Below are 16,260 nucleotides of genomic sequence, written 5' to 3'. Positions count from 1 at the left end.
TAAAGGAGGGATAAAGATTTTCCCATACAAACAAAAACTAAAGGAGTTTGTGATCATTAAACCAGCTCCACAAGAAAAATTAAAGGGGACTCTGACTGGAAAGGAGAGACCAAAAGTGAAAGTATAGAGATAGAAAACATAAAAGCAGTAAAAATGAATGTTTCTGTAAAAAATCAAAGAACTCACACAAACAAAGATATATAATAACAAATAGCTAAAACATGGGGAGGAGAAGAGTAAAGATAGGTTCAAACTTAAACGACCATCAACTTAATATACACTGCTATAAGCACAAGAGGTTATATACAAACCTAAAGGTAACCATATATCAAAAGCCATTAACAAACAGGCAAAGAATAAACAGAAAGAAAATATATCACTAAAAAAATCAGCAAACCTTGAAAGAGAACAAGAGATCAGAGAAAATCTTCAGAAACAACCATAAAACAAATAATAAAACAACAAATATATATCTATCAATAATTACTTTCAATGTAAATGAACTAAATGCTTCAATCAAAGACATAGGGTGATATAATGGATAAAAAAACAACACCCATCTATATGGGAGAGAGACTCATTTCAGATGTAAAGACACCTGCTGACTGAAAGTGAAGGGATGGAGAAATATCTATCATGCAAATGGATGTCAAAAGAAAATGTGCAAAGAATACTTATATTGGACAAAATAGACTTTAAAACAAAGGCTGTAACAAGAGACAAAGAAGGACACTACAGAATACTAAAGACAATCCAACAAGAATATACAACAATTGTAAATATTTATGCACTTCACACGGGAGCACCCAAATATATAAAACAGTCAATAACAAACATAAAGGAACTAATTAATAATAATACAATAATAGTAGGGGACTTTAACATCCCACTTACATCAATAGACAGAGAAAGAGAAAATCTAAAGAGAAAAATCAAGGAAAAAATGGTTTGAATGACATACTGGAAGGTTTGGATTTAACAGATATATTCAGAATACTGCATCCTAAAACAGAACACACATTCTTTTCAAATGCACATGGAACATTCTCTAGAATAAATCACATATTAGCCAACAAAACAAACTGTGACAAATTCAAGAAGATCAAAGTCATACCATGCATCTTTTCTGACCACAATGCTATGAAACTAGAAGTCAACCACAAGAAAAAATTTGGAAACACCAAAGATACATGGGGTTAAATAACATGCTACTAAACAATGAAAGGGTTAGACAGGAAATCAAAGAAGAAATAAAAAAGTACATGGAAACAAATGAAAATGATAACACAACAGTCCAATACCTTTGAGATGCAGCAAGCGGTTCTAAGAGGGGAAGTTTATAGCAATACAGGCCTACCTTAAGAAACAAGAAAAATCTCAAAAAAACAACCTAACCTTTCTAGCACCTAACAGAGCTAAAAAAAGAATGACAACCAAAACCTAAAACCAACAGAAGGCAGGAAATAATAAAGATTAGGGCAGAAATAAATGATACAGAAACTAAATATATATATATATACAACAGATCAATGAAAACAATAGAAAGATGATTGAACTGGTTCTTTGAATATATCAATAGAACTGATAAACCTCTAGCTAGACTTACCAAGAAAAAGACAAAGACTAAAAAAATACTATCAAAAATGAGAGAGGAGAAATAACAACCAACACCACAGAAATACAATCATAAGAAAATATTATGAAAAACTATATGCCAACAGATTAGACAACCTAGAAGAAAAGGATAAATTCCTAGGAACATATAAACTACAAAAACTGCAACAGGAAGAAACAGAAAATTTGAACCGACTGATAATCAGGAAAGAAATCAAACCATTAATCAAAAATGTCCCAGCGGGGAACCTGGGTGGCTCAGCTGTTAAGCGTCTGCCTTCAGCTCAGGTCATGATCCTGGAGTCCCTGGATCGAGTCCCGCATCAGGCTCCCTGCTCGGCAGGGAGTCTGCTTCTCCCTCTGACCCTCCCCCCTCTCATGTGCTTGCTCTCTCTCATTCTCTCTCTCTCAAATAAATAAATAAAATCTTAAAAAAAAAAAAGAAATTGAAGATGACACAAAGAAATGGAAAAACATTCCACATTCATGGATTAGAAGAACAAATAGTGTTAAAATGCTTATAATACCCAAAGCAATCTATACATTTCATGCAATCCCTACCCAAATACCAACAGTATTTTTCAGAGCTAGAACAAACAATCCTAAAATTTGTATGGAACCACAAAAGACCCCAAATAGCCAAAGCAATCTTGAAGGAGAAATGTAAAGCTGGAGGCATCACAATTCTGGACTTCAAGTTATATTACAAAACTGTAATATAATCAAAACAATACGGTACTGGCACAAAAAAGACACATAGATCAACGGAATAGAAAACCCAGAAATGAACCCCCAATTATATGGTCAATCTTCGTTTAACAAAGCAGGAAGGAACATCCAATGAAAAAAAGACTGTCTCTTCAACAAATGGTGTTGGGAATACTAGACAGCAACATGCAAAAGAATGAAAATGGACCACTTTCTTACACCATACACACACAAAAAACTGAAAATGGATTAGAGACTTAAATGTGAGACGTAAAATCAAAAAAATCCTAAAAGAGAACACAAGAAGTATACTCTCTGACATCGGCCACAGCAACTTCTTTCTGGACTTGTCTTCTGTGGCAAGGGAAACAAAAGCAAAAATAAACTACTGAGATTCATCAAAATAAAAAGCTTGTGCACAGCAAACAATCAACAAAACTAAAAGGCAACCTACAGAATGGGAAAAGATTTTTGTAAATGACATATCTGATAAAAGGTTAGCATCCACAATATATAAAGAACTTATAAAACTTGGGCACCTGGCTGGCTCAGTTGGTGGAGCATGTGACTCTTGATCTTGGGGTCATGGGTTCAAGCCCCACGTTGGGTGCAGATATTACTTAAAAATAAAATCTTAAAGGGCGCCTGGGTGGCTCAGTTGGTTGAGCGACTGCCTTCGGCTCAGGTCATGATCCTGGAGTCCTGGGATCGAGTCCCGCATCGGGCTCCCTGCTCGGCAGGGAGTCTGCTTCTCCCTCTGACCCTCCTCCCTCTCATGTACTCTCTCTCTCATTCTCGCTCTCTCAAAAATAAATAAATCTTTAAAAAAAAAATAAAAAAAAATAAAATCTTAAAAAAAAAAAAAAGAACTACTAAAACTCAATACCCAGAAAACAAATAATCTAATTTAAAAATGGGCATGGGGCACCTGGGTGGCTCAGTCATTAAGGGTCTGCCTTCAGCTCAGGTCATGATCCCAGGATCCTGGGATCGAGCCCCACATTGGGCTCCCTGCTCTGCAGGAAGCCTGCTTCTCCCTCCCCCACTTCCCCTGCTTGTGTTCCCTCTCGCTGTGTCTCTCTCTGTCAAATAAATAAATAAAAATCTTTAAAAAATAATAATAAAAATAAAAAATAAAAATGGGCAGAAGACATGAACAGACATTTCTCCAAAGACATACAGATTGCCAACAGACACAAGAAAAAGATGTTCATTATCACTTACATCAGAGAAATGTAAATCAAAACGACAATAAGATATCACCTCACACCTGTCAGAATGGCTAAAACCAACAACACAAGAAACAGGTTTTGGTGAGGATGTGGAGAAAAAGGAACACTTGTGTACGTTGGTGGCAATGCAAATTGGTGCAGCCACTATAGGAAACAGTATGGAGGTTCTTCAAAAAGTTAAAAATAGAGCTACCCTATGACCCAGCAATTGCACTACCAGGTATTTACCCAAAGAATACAAAAACACTAGTTCAAAGAGTACATGCATCCCTATGTGTACAGCAGCATTATTTGCAATAGCCAAGATATGGAAGCAGCCCAAATGTCCATCAACAGATGAGTAAAGAAGATGTGGTATATATATACAATGGAATATTATTTAGCCATTAAAAAGAATGAAATCTTGCCATTGGCAACAACATGGATAGAGCTAGAGATTATAGTGCTAAGTGAAATAAGCCAGTCAGAGAAAGATAAATACCATATGATGTCACTCATATGTAGAATTTAAGAAACAAAACAAGCAAAGGCAGGGGGAAGGAGAGACAAATCAAGAAACAGGACTCTTTTTTTTTTCCTTTTTTTTATTATGTTATGTTAATCACCATATATTACATCATTAGTTTCTGATGTAGTGTGCCATGATTCATTGTTTGCGTATAACACCCAGCACTCCATGCAGTACATACCCTCTTTAATACCCATCACCAGGCTAACCCATCCTCCCACCCCCCTCCCTTCTAGAACCCTCAGTTTGTTTCTCAGAGTCCACAGTCTCTTATGATTCATCTCCCCCTCCAATTTCCCCCCCTTCATTTTACCCTTCCTGCTTTTTTTTTTTAACATATAATGTATTATTCGTTTCAGAGGTACAGATCTGTGATTCGACAGTCTTGCACAATTCACAGTGCTCACCATAGCACGTACCCTCCCCAGTGTCTATCATGCAGCCACCCCATCCCTCCCACCCCCCACCACTCCAGTAACCCTCAGTTTGTTTCCTGAGATTAAGAATTCCTCGTATCAGTGAGGTCATATGATACATGTCTTTCTCTGATTGACTTATTTCGCTCAGCATAACACCCTCCAGTTCCATCCACATCATTGCAAATGGCAAGATCTCATTCCTTTTGATGGCTGCATAATATTCCATTGTATGTATGTGTATATATATATATATACCACATCTTCTTTATCCATTCATCTGTCAATGGACATCTGGGCTCTTTCCATAGTTTGGCTATTGTGGACATTGCTGCTATAAACATTGGGGTGCACGTACCCCTTCGGATCCCTACATTTGTATCTTTGGGGTAAATACCCAGTAGTGCAATTGCTGGGTCGTACCGTAGCTCTATAGAAACAGGACTCTTAATTACAGAGATCAAACTGATGGTTATTTAGAGGGGAGTAGGGTGGGGATAGGTTAAATAGGTGATGGGGATTAAGGAGTGCACTTGTGATGAGCACCAGGTGATTTATGGAATTGTTCAATCACTACATTGTACACCTGAAACTAATATAACACTGTATGTTAATGAATTAAAATTTAAAAAAAAACAAAAAAAAGTTACACTTTATCAACATTTAAATTTTCTGTTCTTCCAAATGCACCATTAAAAAAATGAAAAGGCAAGCCACAGAGAAAGATCTGCAATTCCTATATCTGACGAAGGACTTGTATCTAGAATATATATACAATAAATAATAAAAAGATACAACCCAATAAAACATAGGCAAAACTCTTTAAAAGACACCTCACTGAAGAGCATATACAAATGGCGAATAAACTCATTAAAAGATACTCAATACTGGGGCACCTGGGTGGTGCAATCGGTTAAGCAACCCACTCTTGTTTTCAGCTCAGGTCATGATCTCAGGGTTGTGGGATTGAGCCCCATGTCAGGCTCCACACTCAGCGTGGAATCTGCTTGAGATTCCCTCTCCCTCTGCCCCTCCAGCTTGTGTGCACGTGCACTCTCTCTCTCAAATAAATCTTAAAGAAAAAAAAAAGGATACTGGGTATCATATGGTATTAGGGAAATGCAAATCAAGGTCATGAGATACCACTACACACTCGCCAGAAAGGCTAAAATTAAACAGGTGATGACATGAAATGTTGAAGAGACTGTGGAACACCTGAAACCCTCATACACTGTTAATGAGAATGTAAAATGGTACAATTATAGTGGGAAAATGTTTAGTAGTTTCTTAAAATTTAATTATATATCTAGTCCATGATCCAACACTATTACTCCAAGGTATTTACTGGAAAGAAATGAAAACATTATGTTTTAAAATGAATTATATTGTCACTGCACCTTTATTCAAATAGTAAAAATTTGGAAACAACCAAAATGTTCATCACAGGAGAATGAATAAGCAAATTATGGTATATTCAAACAATGGAACACTATTCAGCAATATAAGAAATGTACTACTGATACACACACGATGATGAATCTTCAAACCACGCTGAGCAAAAAAAAAGTAGACGTAAGAAAATACATACTGTATGAATCCACTTATATGAAGTTCAAGAATAGGCAAAGCTAATTCACTCTATGCAGATAGGTATCAGAAGAGTGGGCACTCTGGTGTGGGGAGGATAGAATGAAAAAGGACATGAGGGAACTTTCTAGGGTTATGGCAATAATCAATTTCCTTTACTGGGGTGTCGGTTACACAAGTATATTTATTTGTCAAAACTCATCAAACTGTACCCTTATGATTTGTGCAATTTACTCTATGTAATTATACTCCAATATTTTTTAAAAGAAATAGTTTATAAACAATATTTAAACTTCTAGGTTAGCCCACACAATGTTGACCATAATGCATTAACTTCTGTGATAAAGTTTCTCTGTTTCTTCAGAAAATGACATTCTGTGTTTCAGAAGGAAAATGAATATGGTATATATTAACACATTCTCCTTTCTCATCCTACTCCCTCCAGGAAGCTCAGTGCAACAGTTGTATTCTATTTCCTTACTCTGCCCATCTATTTACTAGAACCATCAGGTACACAGTCCTTAGTGAATACAAAGACTTAAAAAGACTCCCAAGGCATGGTTTCTGCCCTGAAGAGCATCCAGTTTCTCCTTGCCATAATTGCAGAGCTTTTTCTCCCAGTTTTTTCCTCACAGAGATGGAGGCTGCCCCGGACACACCCTGAAGGCAGAAAAGCCAAGGTGGTTGATTCCTGCTTTCATGACAGGTAGATGTCAGATATCTATACCTGTACTCGTGTGCTCTACTGATGTGAACAGAACAATCTAGGATAATGAGCTCTCATTCATGACTACTAGAATGGAACTATAAGAGATAAGCCAAAATTGTCGGAAAATGAATTTTGGGCATACATGTTTGTATTTCCACTACATTTAAATATGAGCATGATGGGGCGCCTGGGTGGCTCAGTCGTTAAGCGTCTGCCTTCGGCTCAGGTCATGATGTCAGGATCCTGGGATAGAGCCCCGCATCACATTGCATCGGGCTCCCTGCTCCACGGGAAGCCTGCTTCTCCCTCTCCCACTCCCCCTGCTTGTGTTCCCTCTCTCGCTATGTCTCTCTCTGTCAAATAAATAAATAAAATCTTTATTTTGAAAAAATATAAATAAATAAATAAATAAATAAATAAATATGAGCATGCCTCTCAAGCACTGCTGGTGGGAATGGAATAGCTACACACACACACTGCACTGCTGGTGGGAATTGGCTACACACACACACACACACACACGTATAAATATATACAGTCTGTAAAAACATCACTTTTAAAATTCTATTGCAAGGGAGCTACCCAAAGGAAATAACCCACAAAGATTTACATGCAAGGATATTCAATATAACATACTACATTAACAAAGAAACTAGAAATACCCATGTCCTCACAAAAGGAGAATGGTAACATTTATGCAGCCACTGAATATTTTTTCAAAGAATATTTAACAACATGAGATGAATTCATGACAGATGGAGCATAACCACAGGATATAAACTGACACACACAGCATAGACTCACGTATGTTCTGTCCCATTTTTAAAAGTATATGTGATGGGCATTAAGGAGGGCACGTGATGTGATGAGCACTTGGTGTTATAGGCAAAGGATGAATTACTAAAAACTACATTTGAAACTATGTTGGCTAATTGAATTTAAATTTTTAAAGAAGTACATGAAGAGCTGTACTATATAAGAGCAATATATGGGCCAAAACTGGATCCTGATTCTAAAAGATAAAGTGAGGGAAACTTGAGATAACCACAGAATATTAAACACTGACCATGAGAATTATTAAAGAACGATTGTTAATTTTTAGGTACAATAAATATATTATGGTTTTATTTAACGAAGAGATATGTACTGAAATATCTAGATGAGATAGTATTCTGCCTGAAATTTGGGTAAAAAATTCCACTGGGGTGGGGGTGAAGGGATGGCACTTGAGGTATAGATGAAATAAGATTGGCCAAACTGATGATTGTTGAAGCTAAGTGATAGGTACCATGGGGGTCTATTACACTATTTTTTCTATGTATGTGTTTGACATTTTCCATAATAAAAAGTGGGTTTTTTTAAAGATTTTAAGGATACATATTTTTGGAATATCTGATGGGTGGTGTTTATTACTTTATACCCTAGATCAGTGTTAGATATATTTTGTATGTACAATTTTTTCATGAAAATTCTATTTTGAAAGATAAGTATCAAAAGTGACTAGGAAGAGGGGCACCTCGGTGGCTCAGTCAGTTAAGCGTCTGCCTTCAACTCAGGTCATGATCCCAACGTCCTGGGATCAGCCCCACATCGGGCTCCTTGCTCAGTAGGGAGCCTGCTTCTCCCTCTCCCTACTGCTCCCCCTGCTTGTGCTCTCTCTCTGCCAAATGAATGAATAAAATCTTTAAAGAAAAAAAAGAAAATGATTAGGAAGAAATACACCCTAAATATAACAGCAGTTATCTCAAGTTGAGGAAGTGATACTTTTTATTTTCCTATTCATAGTTTTATGTACTTCCCAGATTTAAAACAATGGCCAAAAACTCTACAGTCAGGAAGATGTTTTAAAGAACATGACATGCCCACGTTCTGGGAATTCATGACACACTCTGCTGAATAATTACATCATCCCAAAGAGCTCTGACTGGGCATGAACAAGCAAGGCAAACCCTCTGCCTGCCTACTGTCCCCTGGGTCGAGGGCACTGCCTTTCAGGCTGTTCCAGGCAATGTCTAGGTGCCAGTTCAAAGTCACAAGTTCCTGGCCCAGAAGTATTAGGGAGTTTGGGCTTAGGGAGTGTGGGATTGTGCATATTACTTTTTGAAAAGTGGTATTTCAGTTTGTATCCAAATTCCAGTTAGTTAACATACAATGTAATATTAGTCTCAGGTGTACAATGTAACACTTCCATACATCACCTGGTGCTCATCACAAGTGACCTCTTCAATCCCCATCACCTATTTAATGTGAAGAATGGTCTTTTCTAGTCCCTCATAGTTAAAAAAAAATTTTTAAAGGATCGTTTCCTCATCAAGGACTTAATTAAAAGATTGAAAATATAAATAGCATTATATTTTATACTATATCTATAAATATTTTTGAAGAAAACATATACTCTGTCCAACAGCAGTCCAATAAGACCAAGGGGTATTTTACTTATATCATATGAAAATGAGAATCGATTATATATCTTTTTTTTTTTTAAAGATTTTATTTATTTATTTGAGAGAGAATGAGATAGAGAGAGAGCATGAGAGGGGGAGGGTCAGAGGGAGAAGCAGACTCCCCGCTGAGCGGGGAGCCCGATGCGGGACTCGATCCCAGGACCCTGGGATCATGACCTGAGCCGAAGGCAGTCGCTTAACCAACTGAGCCACCCAGGCGCCCGAGAATCGATTATATTTCTAAGATTTTACTTATTTATTTAGAGAGAGAGAGTGCACGAGCAGAGCGAGGGGCAGAGGGAGAGAGAGAATCCCAAGCAGACTCTGTGCTGAACGCCCATCCGGGACTTGATCCCACAACCCTGAGAGATGACCCAAGCCAAAATCAAGAGTTGGACGCTTAACTGACTGAGCTACCCAGGCTCCCCGAGAATAAATTATTTGCCCTAATGTCTTCAGGTATTATCCACATTTATAAAGCTCAGTATCAGATTACCAAATAAACTGTGAATCCCCTCAAGAGAAAAGTCTTATCCTCTGCAGGTGAACTTGTCTATCTTCCCCCTTACCTTTCCTACAGGGACCAGGGTAAAATAGATGATCTTCATAATCAGCATGAGCTGGGTTCAAATCCTGACACCAGCAGTCCCATATCAGGTGCATGCCTCAACTTCTTCTTCTGTATCACACCTCAGGGGATCCATGCCCTCATACATTCCCCTCCCACCCTGAACCTGGACTGGCCCTGAGTAGGCCAATAAAATGTGGCTGACGTAGCACTGCAAGACTTCTCAGATCAGGCCACAAATATCTATGCAGCTTCCACCATGGTCCTGGGAGGTTTGGTCTAGGAGAAACTACCCACCATGTAAGGGGTCTGACTTCCCTTAGATCACCACAGTGTAAGGAAGCCCAAGGTGGCAACATGTGAAGAGACTACATGGAGAGATGGAGGAAGGGAAAAAAGGAGAAGGGACAGAATGAGAGAGGGGGGCTCAGGAAGCTGACAGATACATGAGTCTGGGATACCATGGGTCTTCTATAAGCCTCCTTTATCTTCTCTTCTTATGGTAACAGTATCAGTTAAACCAGGTACAGGCTGCAGAGCTACTCTCCCACTATTCTCACCATGTTCCTTACCGATGATCTCTCCTCAGGACTAGACAGAGATCAGACAGGTGTAGATGTTCAGATCTAGCAGTAACTCTGGCCTCCTTTACTTAGTAGGGCCACAGATAAATGAGGTTAGCTTTAAGTAACTTGAAGAACGCTCTGAAATATAAGGTTCAGTTTTACCCTCTTCACGCAACAGTTACTCCTGACCAGTTAGATAGCATTACTGAGTGTCCACCACATGCGTCCCAAGTGGACAGGAGCTGTGCCCTTCCTTGACAAGCCAAGATCCAGGGGGAACACAGACAAGTAAACAGGACATCATCCCATGGGCTTCAGGGGCAGAAGGGTGTTGAGGACTAGTACTGAGGAAACACATGGGAGAGGCAACTGACCCCATCTGGCAAGGTCAGGAGGGTTCACAAAAGCAGTGGAAATTAACCACAGACCAAAGGGCTACAGGGATGAAGATAACATGTGCCTGTCTTGTCTCTGGGTGTAGAGGCACATGTGCCGAACACGTGTGTCTGGAGATGGCTGGAGAGGCAAGGAGAAAGCACACAAATATCCCACAGCCAGGAAAAATGCGCCCTTCAGATACGATGTACAGAAAGGCTTGGGGCAGCAGGTGGAACGCCTGAATTACTGGTTTCCACTCTCACAAGACAATTCACTCACCTTCTGAGTGTCTTAACAGTGGGACTATACCTTTAGGCTGTACTCCTCAGCAAGGAGACTATGAAATCTGAAAAGGATTTTTTTATTATGGTAAAATATACGTAACATTAAATTTACCATTTTAAACATTTTTAAGTGTGTGATTCTACGACATTAAGTACAGTCACATTGTTGTGCAACCATTACCACCACTGATCTCCAGAACTTTTTCATCTTCCCAAACAGAAACACTGTACCCATTAAACACTAACTCTCCATTCCCTGCTTCCTGGGGTCCTGCAACCTCCATCCTACTTTCTTTGTCTGTGAATTTGACTAGGTACCTCATATGAGTGAAATCATAAAGTGTTTGTCCTTTTCTGACTGGCTTATTTCACTTAGCATATTGTCCTCAAGGTTGATCTATGTTGTAGCATGTGTCAGAATTAACATCTTTTTAAGGCTAAATAACATTCCCTTGAATGTATATGCCACAATTTGTTTATCCATTCATCTGTCAATGGATATTTGGGTTGTTTCCACCTTTTGTCTATGCTACGTCCTTAGGTTCCTGCTATAAACATGGGTGTACAAATATTTGTTCAAGACACTGCTTTCACTTCTTTTGGGTCTATACCCAGAAGTGGGTTGCTGGATCATATAGTAATTCTATGTTTAATTTTTTGAGGACTCGCCATACTGTTTTTCATAGCAATTGCACCATTTTACATTCCCATGAACAGTGTACAAGAGTTCCAATTTCTCCACATCCTCACCAATACTTGTGATTTTATGTTTCGTTTTTTTTGTTTTTACAATAGCCATTCTAATGAGTAGGAGATGACATCTCCTGGTTTTGATGAAAGGGATTTTAAAAAGATCAGCTGGTTCATCCTGGTCTAGGGCGTTCTACATACAGTAACTTACTATGCAATTCTCCAAAGCCTGCAGCAAATTCAAACACATGACTCTCCTGAGATTGTTTCCACAAAGCCTGCTCGAGGGCAGGATACCACCCTCATGTCATCAGACTCCCTGGGCATCCTCACCTATGTGCACAAAAATTCTAAAAGTTGTAACTGGTTTCCACAAATGCTTTCACACCCAATGATTACCTTGTTTCTCTAAGTTCTGCTTTAACTGGGTTCTAACACTAGAAATGATCTGTGTGCCCTCTTCCCTCTTCCCATGCAGAGTCCTTCAAAGGCTCCCCAGGAGTCAGGCAGTCCACCATGAGCTTGTGTTATGGAGAATGCTCCTGGACTATCTGGGTACTCCATTCACTGGGAAGGCCCTTTCAAAAGTTCATGAAAGTTTGTAACAGAGGAAGCCTTGCCCCAAAATCCCCAGTAGAAGGGCTGAGACCAGAACTTACCTCTCCTGAAGCTAAAACTCCAAAGAAATGCTCTCATGTGGCAATTCGTTTAAAGTTGAAACTTTCAGGGGGCGCCTGGGTGGCTCAGTCTGCCTTTGGCTCAGGTCATTATCCCAGGGTCTGGAATGGAGCCCCACATTGGGCTCTCTGCTCAGCGGGGAGTCTGCTTCTCCCTCACCCTCTCCCTCACCCTCTGCCTGCCGCTCCCCCTGCTGTGCATTCTCTCTGTCAAATAAATAAATAAAATCTTTAAAAAAAAAAAAAAAAGGAAACTTTCAGTGAGACAGGTTTTTATAGTGTAAGAAACTGACCAGTCTCCTTTAATGCAAGAACCTGACTTCCTAGTTCTTAGCTACCTCTTTCCTCCTATCTCCTCCATTTCAGGCATTTCATAATAGTCAACTCTGCTGCTTGTTAGCAGAGGTGGGAAAAGATTTTAGGGAGAGTAGAGTCTAAAACTGCATATCCTCAATACCTACAACAGTGCCTGGCACATAATAAGAGCTTCATGAATATCTGTTGAACAAATCAAAACTAAATTTATCAAAACAAATGTATATGTCTGTCTTCTATCACTATGAGCAACCCAACTAACTTGAATCTGTGGCAGTGGGTGGTAAGTGGGAAAGTATGAAATTAGCAAATATCACATTTTCACTTTTATTAATTTAAAGGCATAGTATGTAGTTATAAATAACAGTATCAATCATGGCTGGGTTTTTTTCTGGTTGATTTATTTCTTATTTTCTTATTCACTAATTCCCTCAAACACATAAGCTGAGCTAAAACACTAAAGTGTTAACTTTAGTTTTACTCAATAACTTTTTTATTAACTAAAGTCTGTATTAAGGTTTCCTTAGATTTTCCCTAATATTGTCATGTGTCCTTAGACTCCTGTGACAGTCTCTCAGACTTTACAACCTCAGCAAAGGACTGGTCAGACATTTTGCAGGCTGTTCCTCAATTCATGTTTGTCTGATGTTTTTCTCATGGTGAGACTGGGGTTGTTTTTGGAAGGAGCATCACAGAGGTGGAGTTCTCCTCCCACACATTTTACCCATGGGCACATGTGTTGTTTATTTTTGAGTCACAGCAAACACTTCACACTGATAGGTGCTCCCTGAAAACTACCACTGCCAGACGTGTCTTCACATCTGCATCCTAAGGAAGTCATACTTGCTTTTATTTAGATTTTATGTAAACTTCAGTGTTTTCACTTCAAAGTTTAATTCTTTAAATGAATATCCATGATTTTATATTTTCATTTGAGATTACAGGCCCCTTTATCTCTTTCCTGAAGGGACTCCTGGCTCACCATCCAGGACACTCTGAGAAAGTTTCACCTGTGTTCTGGAATCAGAACTATTAAATAAGTTTATTTATTCTCAAACCCATGACCTGGTGGTCTCATTTTCCCCAGAGAACTCTTAACACCATTCTTATGAAAATACAGCTAACAACCACAAGATTCCCTGTCCTTCTGGAAGCAGCATTTCTTTTCAGTTTCAAAGCATGTTACATCTTGCATTCAGTAAACTGTCTCAGATCTCTCTTAAAACAAAGGGACGCTGGCAAAGAACTATGCTACATCTCTCACTTTCCACATTACTAAGGAGTGGGGTTTGGTGGTGTATCTACCAAGGGAATACTAAGTTGGTCCATTTTTTGCTTTTAAAAAAAAATCTGCCCTTCGCTTTCTTCACATTAAGGATCACTTGTAATCAGATGGCTCAAGTCTAAACCAGGGTGGCTCAATCAAGGTCTCCAGGAACAGAAGCTCAAGAAAAGTACAGACCTCGTGCTTGACCCTGAGAGTGAGCGCCTCCTTGACCCACCTGTCCCGCCCTGGCCTGCCTAGTGCACAGTTCTTATTTCTGCACTGGCGTGGCCACTGCAGCGTGACGGGGGGGCGCAAATGAGCCGGTCTTGCTCTCCCAAGTGCACTCGAGGCTGGGGCCACAGCCGAGGCGAAAGGGCTGTCGCTCCTTCTGGGCAAGTACTGCGCTTCGACCATTTCGGGGATACTATAAACGGGAAGGTTTCCCCAGCAGCGGATGGGTGCGGGTGACAGGGACGCCTGGGCTCCAACCGGAGGGCAGGTTAGTAGTAGGCTGCGCGGCTGCAGAGGGAGTGGGAGGGTCTGGGAAGGAAGACGGAAGACAGCTAGAGAAACCCTATCAAACTGAACAAGGCCTCTCCAGCCGCTAGGGAGGGAGAAAAAGGTGGGGGAGACACAACTACCAGGGCGGGCAAAACAGGGCAGCGGCTGTTACGCTTCTGGGGCGCAGGGCCGCGACCGTGCCTGCGCTTCAGGTGGGCGAAGAGCCTCCCGCCCGCGCAGCCCGCCCCCCCGAGGTGCTCCGCCTTCTGCCTGGGCCCGGCCCTGAGCGGCGACCCAAACACCCCCCAACATGCGGCCGCTCCCCTTTCCACCGCCCGGCGGCTGTTCCCTCCACCCCCACCCCCGACCCAGAGCACAGCCCGCGCGGCCCGCCCTACCTCGCCGCTTGGCGCGCACGATGCCCTTTTTTTGAAGCACGAACGTGGACCCATTCACCAGGCTCGACACGACGGCCACGCCCAGGCCGAGCGACACGGCGGCGGGGCTCGGGCTGCGCGCCCCCTCCCCGGCCGCCGCCGCTGCCGCCGCTGCAGTCCCCATGCCGCCCGCGCCCGCCCTCCGCGCCTGCGCCTGCGCGCCGCGCGCGCCCGGGCCGGAGGTGGGGGTTGGGGGGTGGACCCGCGGATCCGCGGGACCGGGACAGAGTGGAGGGTGGGGTTGGGATCTGAGCATCCGCGGGGCAGCGACGGAGTGGGGGGTGGGGAGGATTCCGAGTTCCGCCGAGGCGGAAAAAAGGACGAGGGGAACTTGGGCTCCGCGACAAGTTTGCGGTGGGGGAACTCTGGGCTAGGCGAGTGGGGGTGAAGCCCGGGTTCCGCGGACTCGGGAGATGGAGGATGGATCCGGGGCTCCGGGAGGATAGTGAGAGTGGAAAGGAGAAGAGTGACAGTGAGGAAGGAATTGAGAGAGGGGAGTGGTAAGAGGGGCGGTGTTGAGGAAAGGGAAAAGGCGGTGGGTGGGTGGGTGGAGGTAGGGTTCCCAGATTTGGCAAATGAAAATAGAGGAATCCCACTAACTTTTATCTCAGATAAATAATTTTTTAGTATGGGTCCCATGCAATACTTGGGACCAGAAGGGGACCAGCAGGACGCAGCCTGCTGGGATCACGATCCCCACAAAGCCTCAAGGCGGAGGCCAACGGGGAATCTCTGGTAGGGCCTGAAATCTGGACGACTCAGCTGTAGACACTCAAACGGGACCGCTGACTGGGGTGAAGTCAAGTTGCCGCCACAATGGAGCAGTGAGCTTGTAACCGTACTGTCTAATTTCCTAATTTATTTTCAATAAAATATATCAAAATTAGGGAACGAGAAAATAGTTACTTAAAAATTCCACAATCCCACAACCCTAGCCTAATTATTATTTAGGTGTTTTCCCTTAGGATACATACTTTTACGTATTTCCAATTACAATATACAAAATATCCATTTTATTTAATGTCATAATCAGTTTCCGTGTTGCCACATAATTATTATTTTAATGACAGTATAATTTCCAATAAAGTTAATTACCGTAATTTGTCCAACTATTTAGCAATTGTTGGTTGTTTGGCTACCAGGTTTTTTTCTATTATAAATGATGCTGTAATAAACATCTTCATAAATTTTGAAACTAGGTTAAAGTGTATAAATCTATATCTACAGCATTATTAGTTTGTGGAGCAATATGAAATCTTATACTATTCTGTATGAAAACTTTCATGCTGAATGAATCTAGCCCACTGTTTATTCTTTTTTCTTGTAACATACAGTTGACTCTTGAACAACCCTGGTTTG

General features: G+C 41.1%; 1 protein-coding gene across 1 annotated transcript in view; it reads right to left on the bottom strand.

The window, feature by feature from the left end:
• Positions 1–15,039, bottom strand: part of NIPA1 (NIPA magnesium transporter 1) — a 77,257-nt gene extending 62,218 nt beyond the window's left edge. The window contains exon 1 of the mRNA XM_045899582.3: positions 14,863–15,039. Coding sequence (XP_045755538.1) covers positions 14,863–15,025 — 163 coding nt within the window. The 5' untranslated portion in view covers positions 15,026–15,039. The remainder of the gene's footprint in view (positions 1–14,862) is intronic.
• Between the last annotated feature and the right edge of the window lie 1,221 nt (positions 15,040–16,260).

Source organism: Mirounga angustirostris, unplaced genomic scaffold (assembly GCF_029215605.1).
Source record: "Mirounga angustirostris isolate CCGP_5_RB_7025 unplaced genomic scaffold, mMirAng1.0.hap1 SCAF_9, whole genome shotgun sequence".
NCBI lineage: Eukaryota > Metazoa > Chordata > Mammalia > Carnivora > Phocidae > Mirounga > Mirounga angustirostris.
The sequence above is the reverse complement of the archived record's forward strand: the minus strand, read 5'-3'. Positions and strand labels throughout refer to the sequence as shown.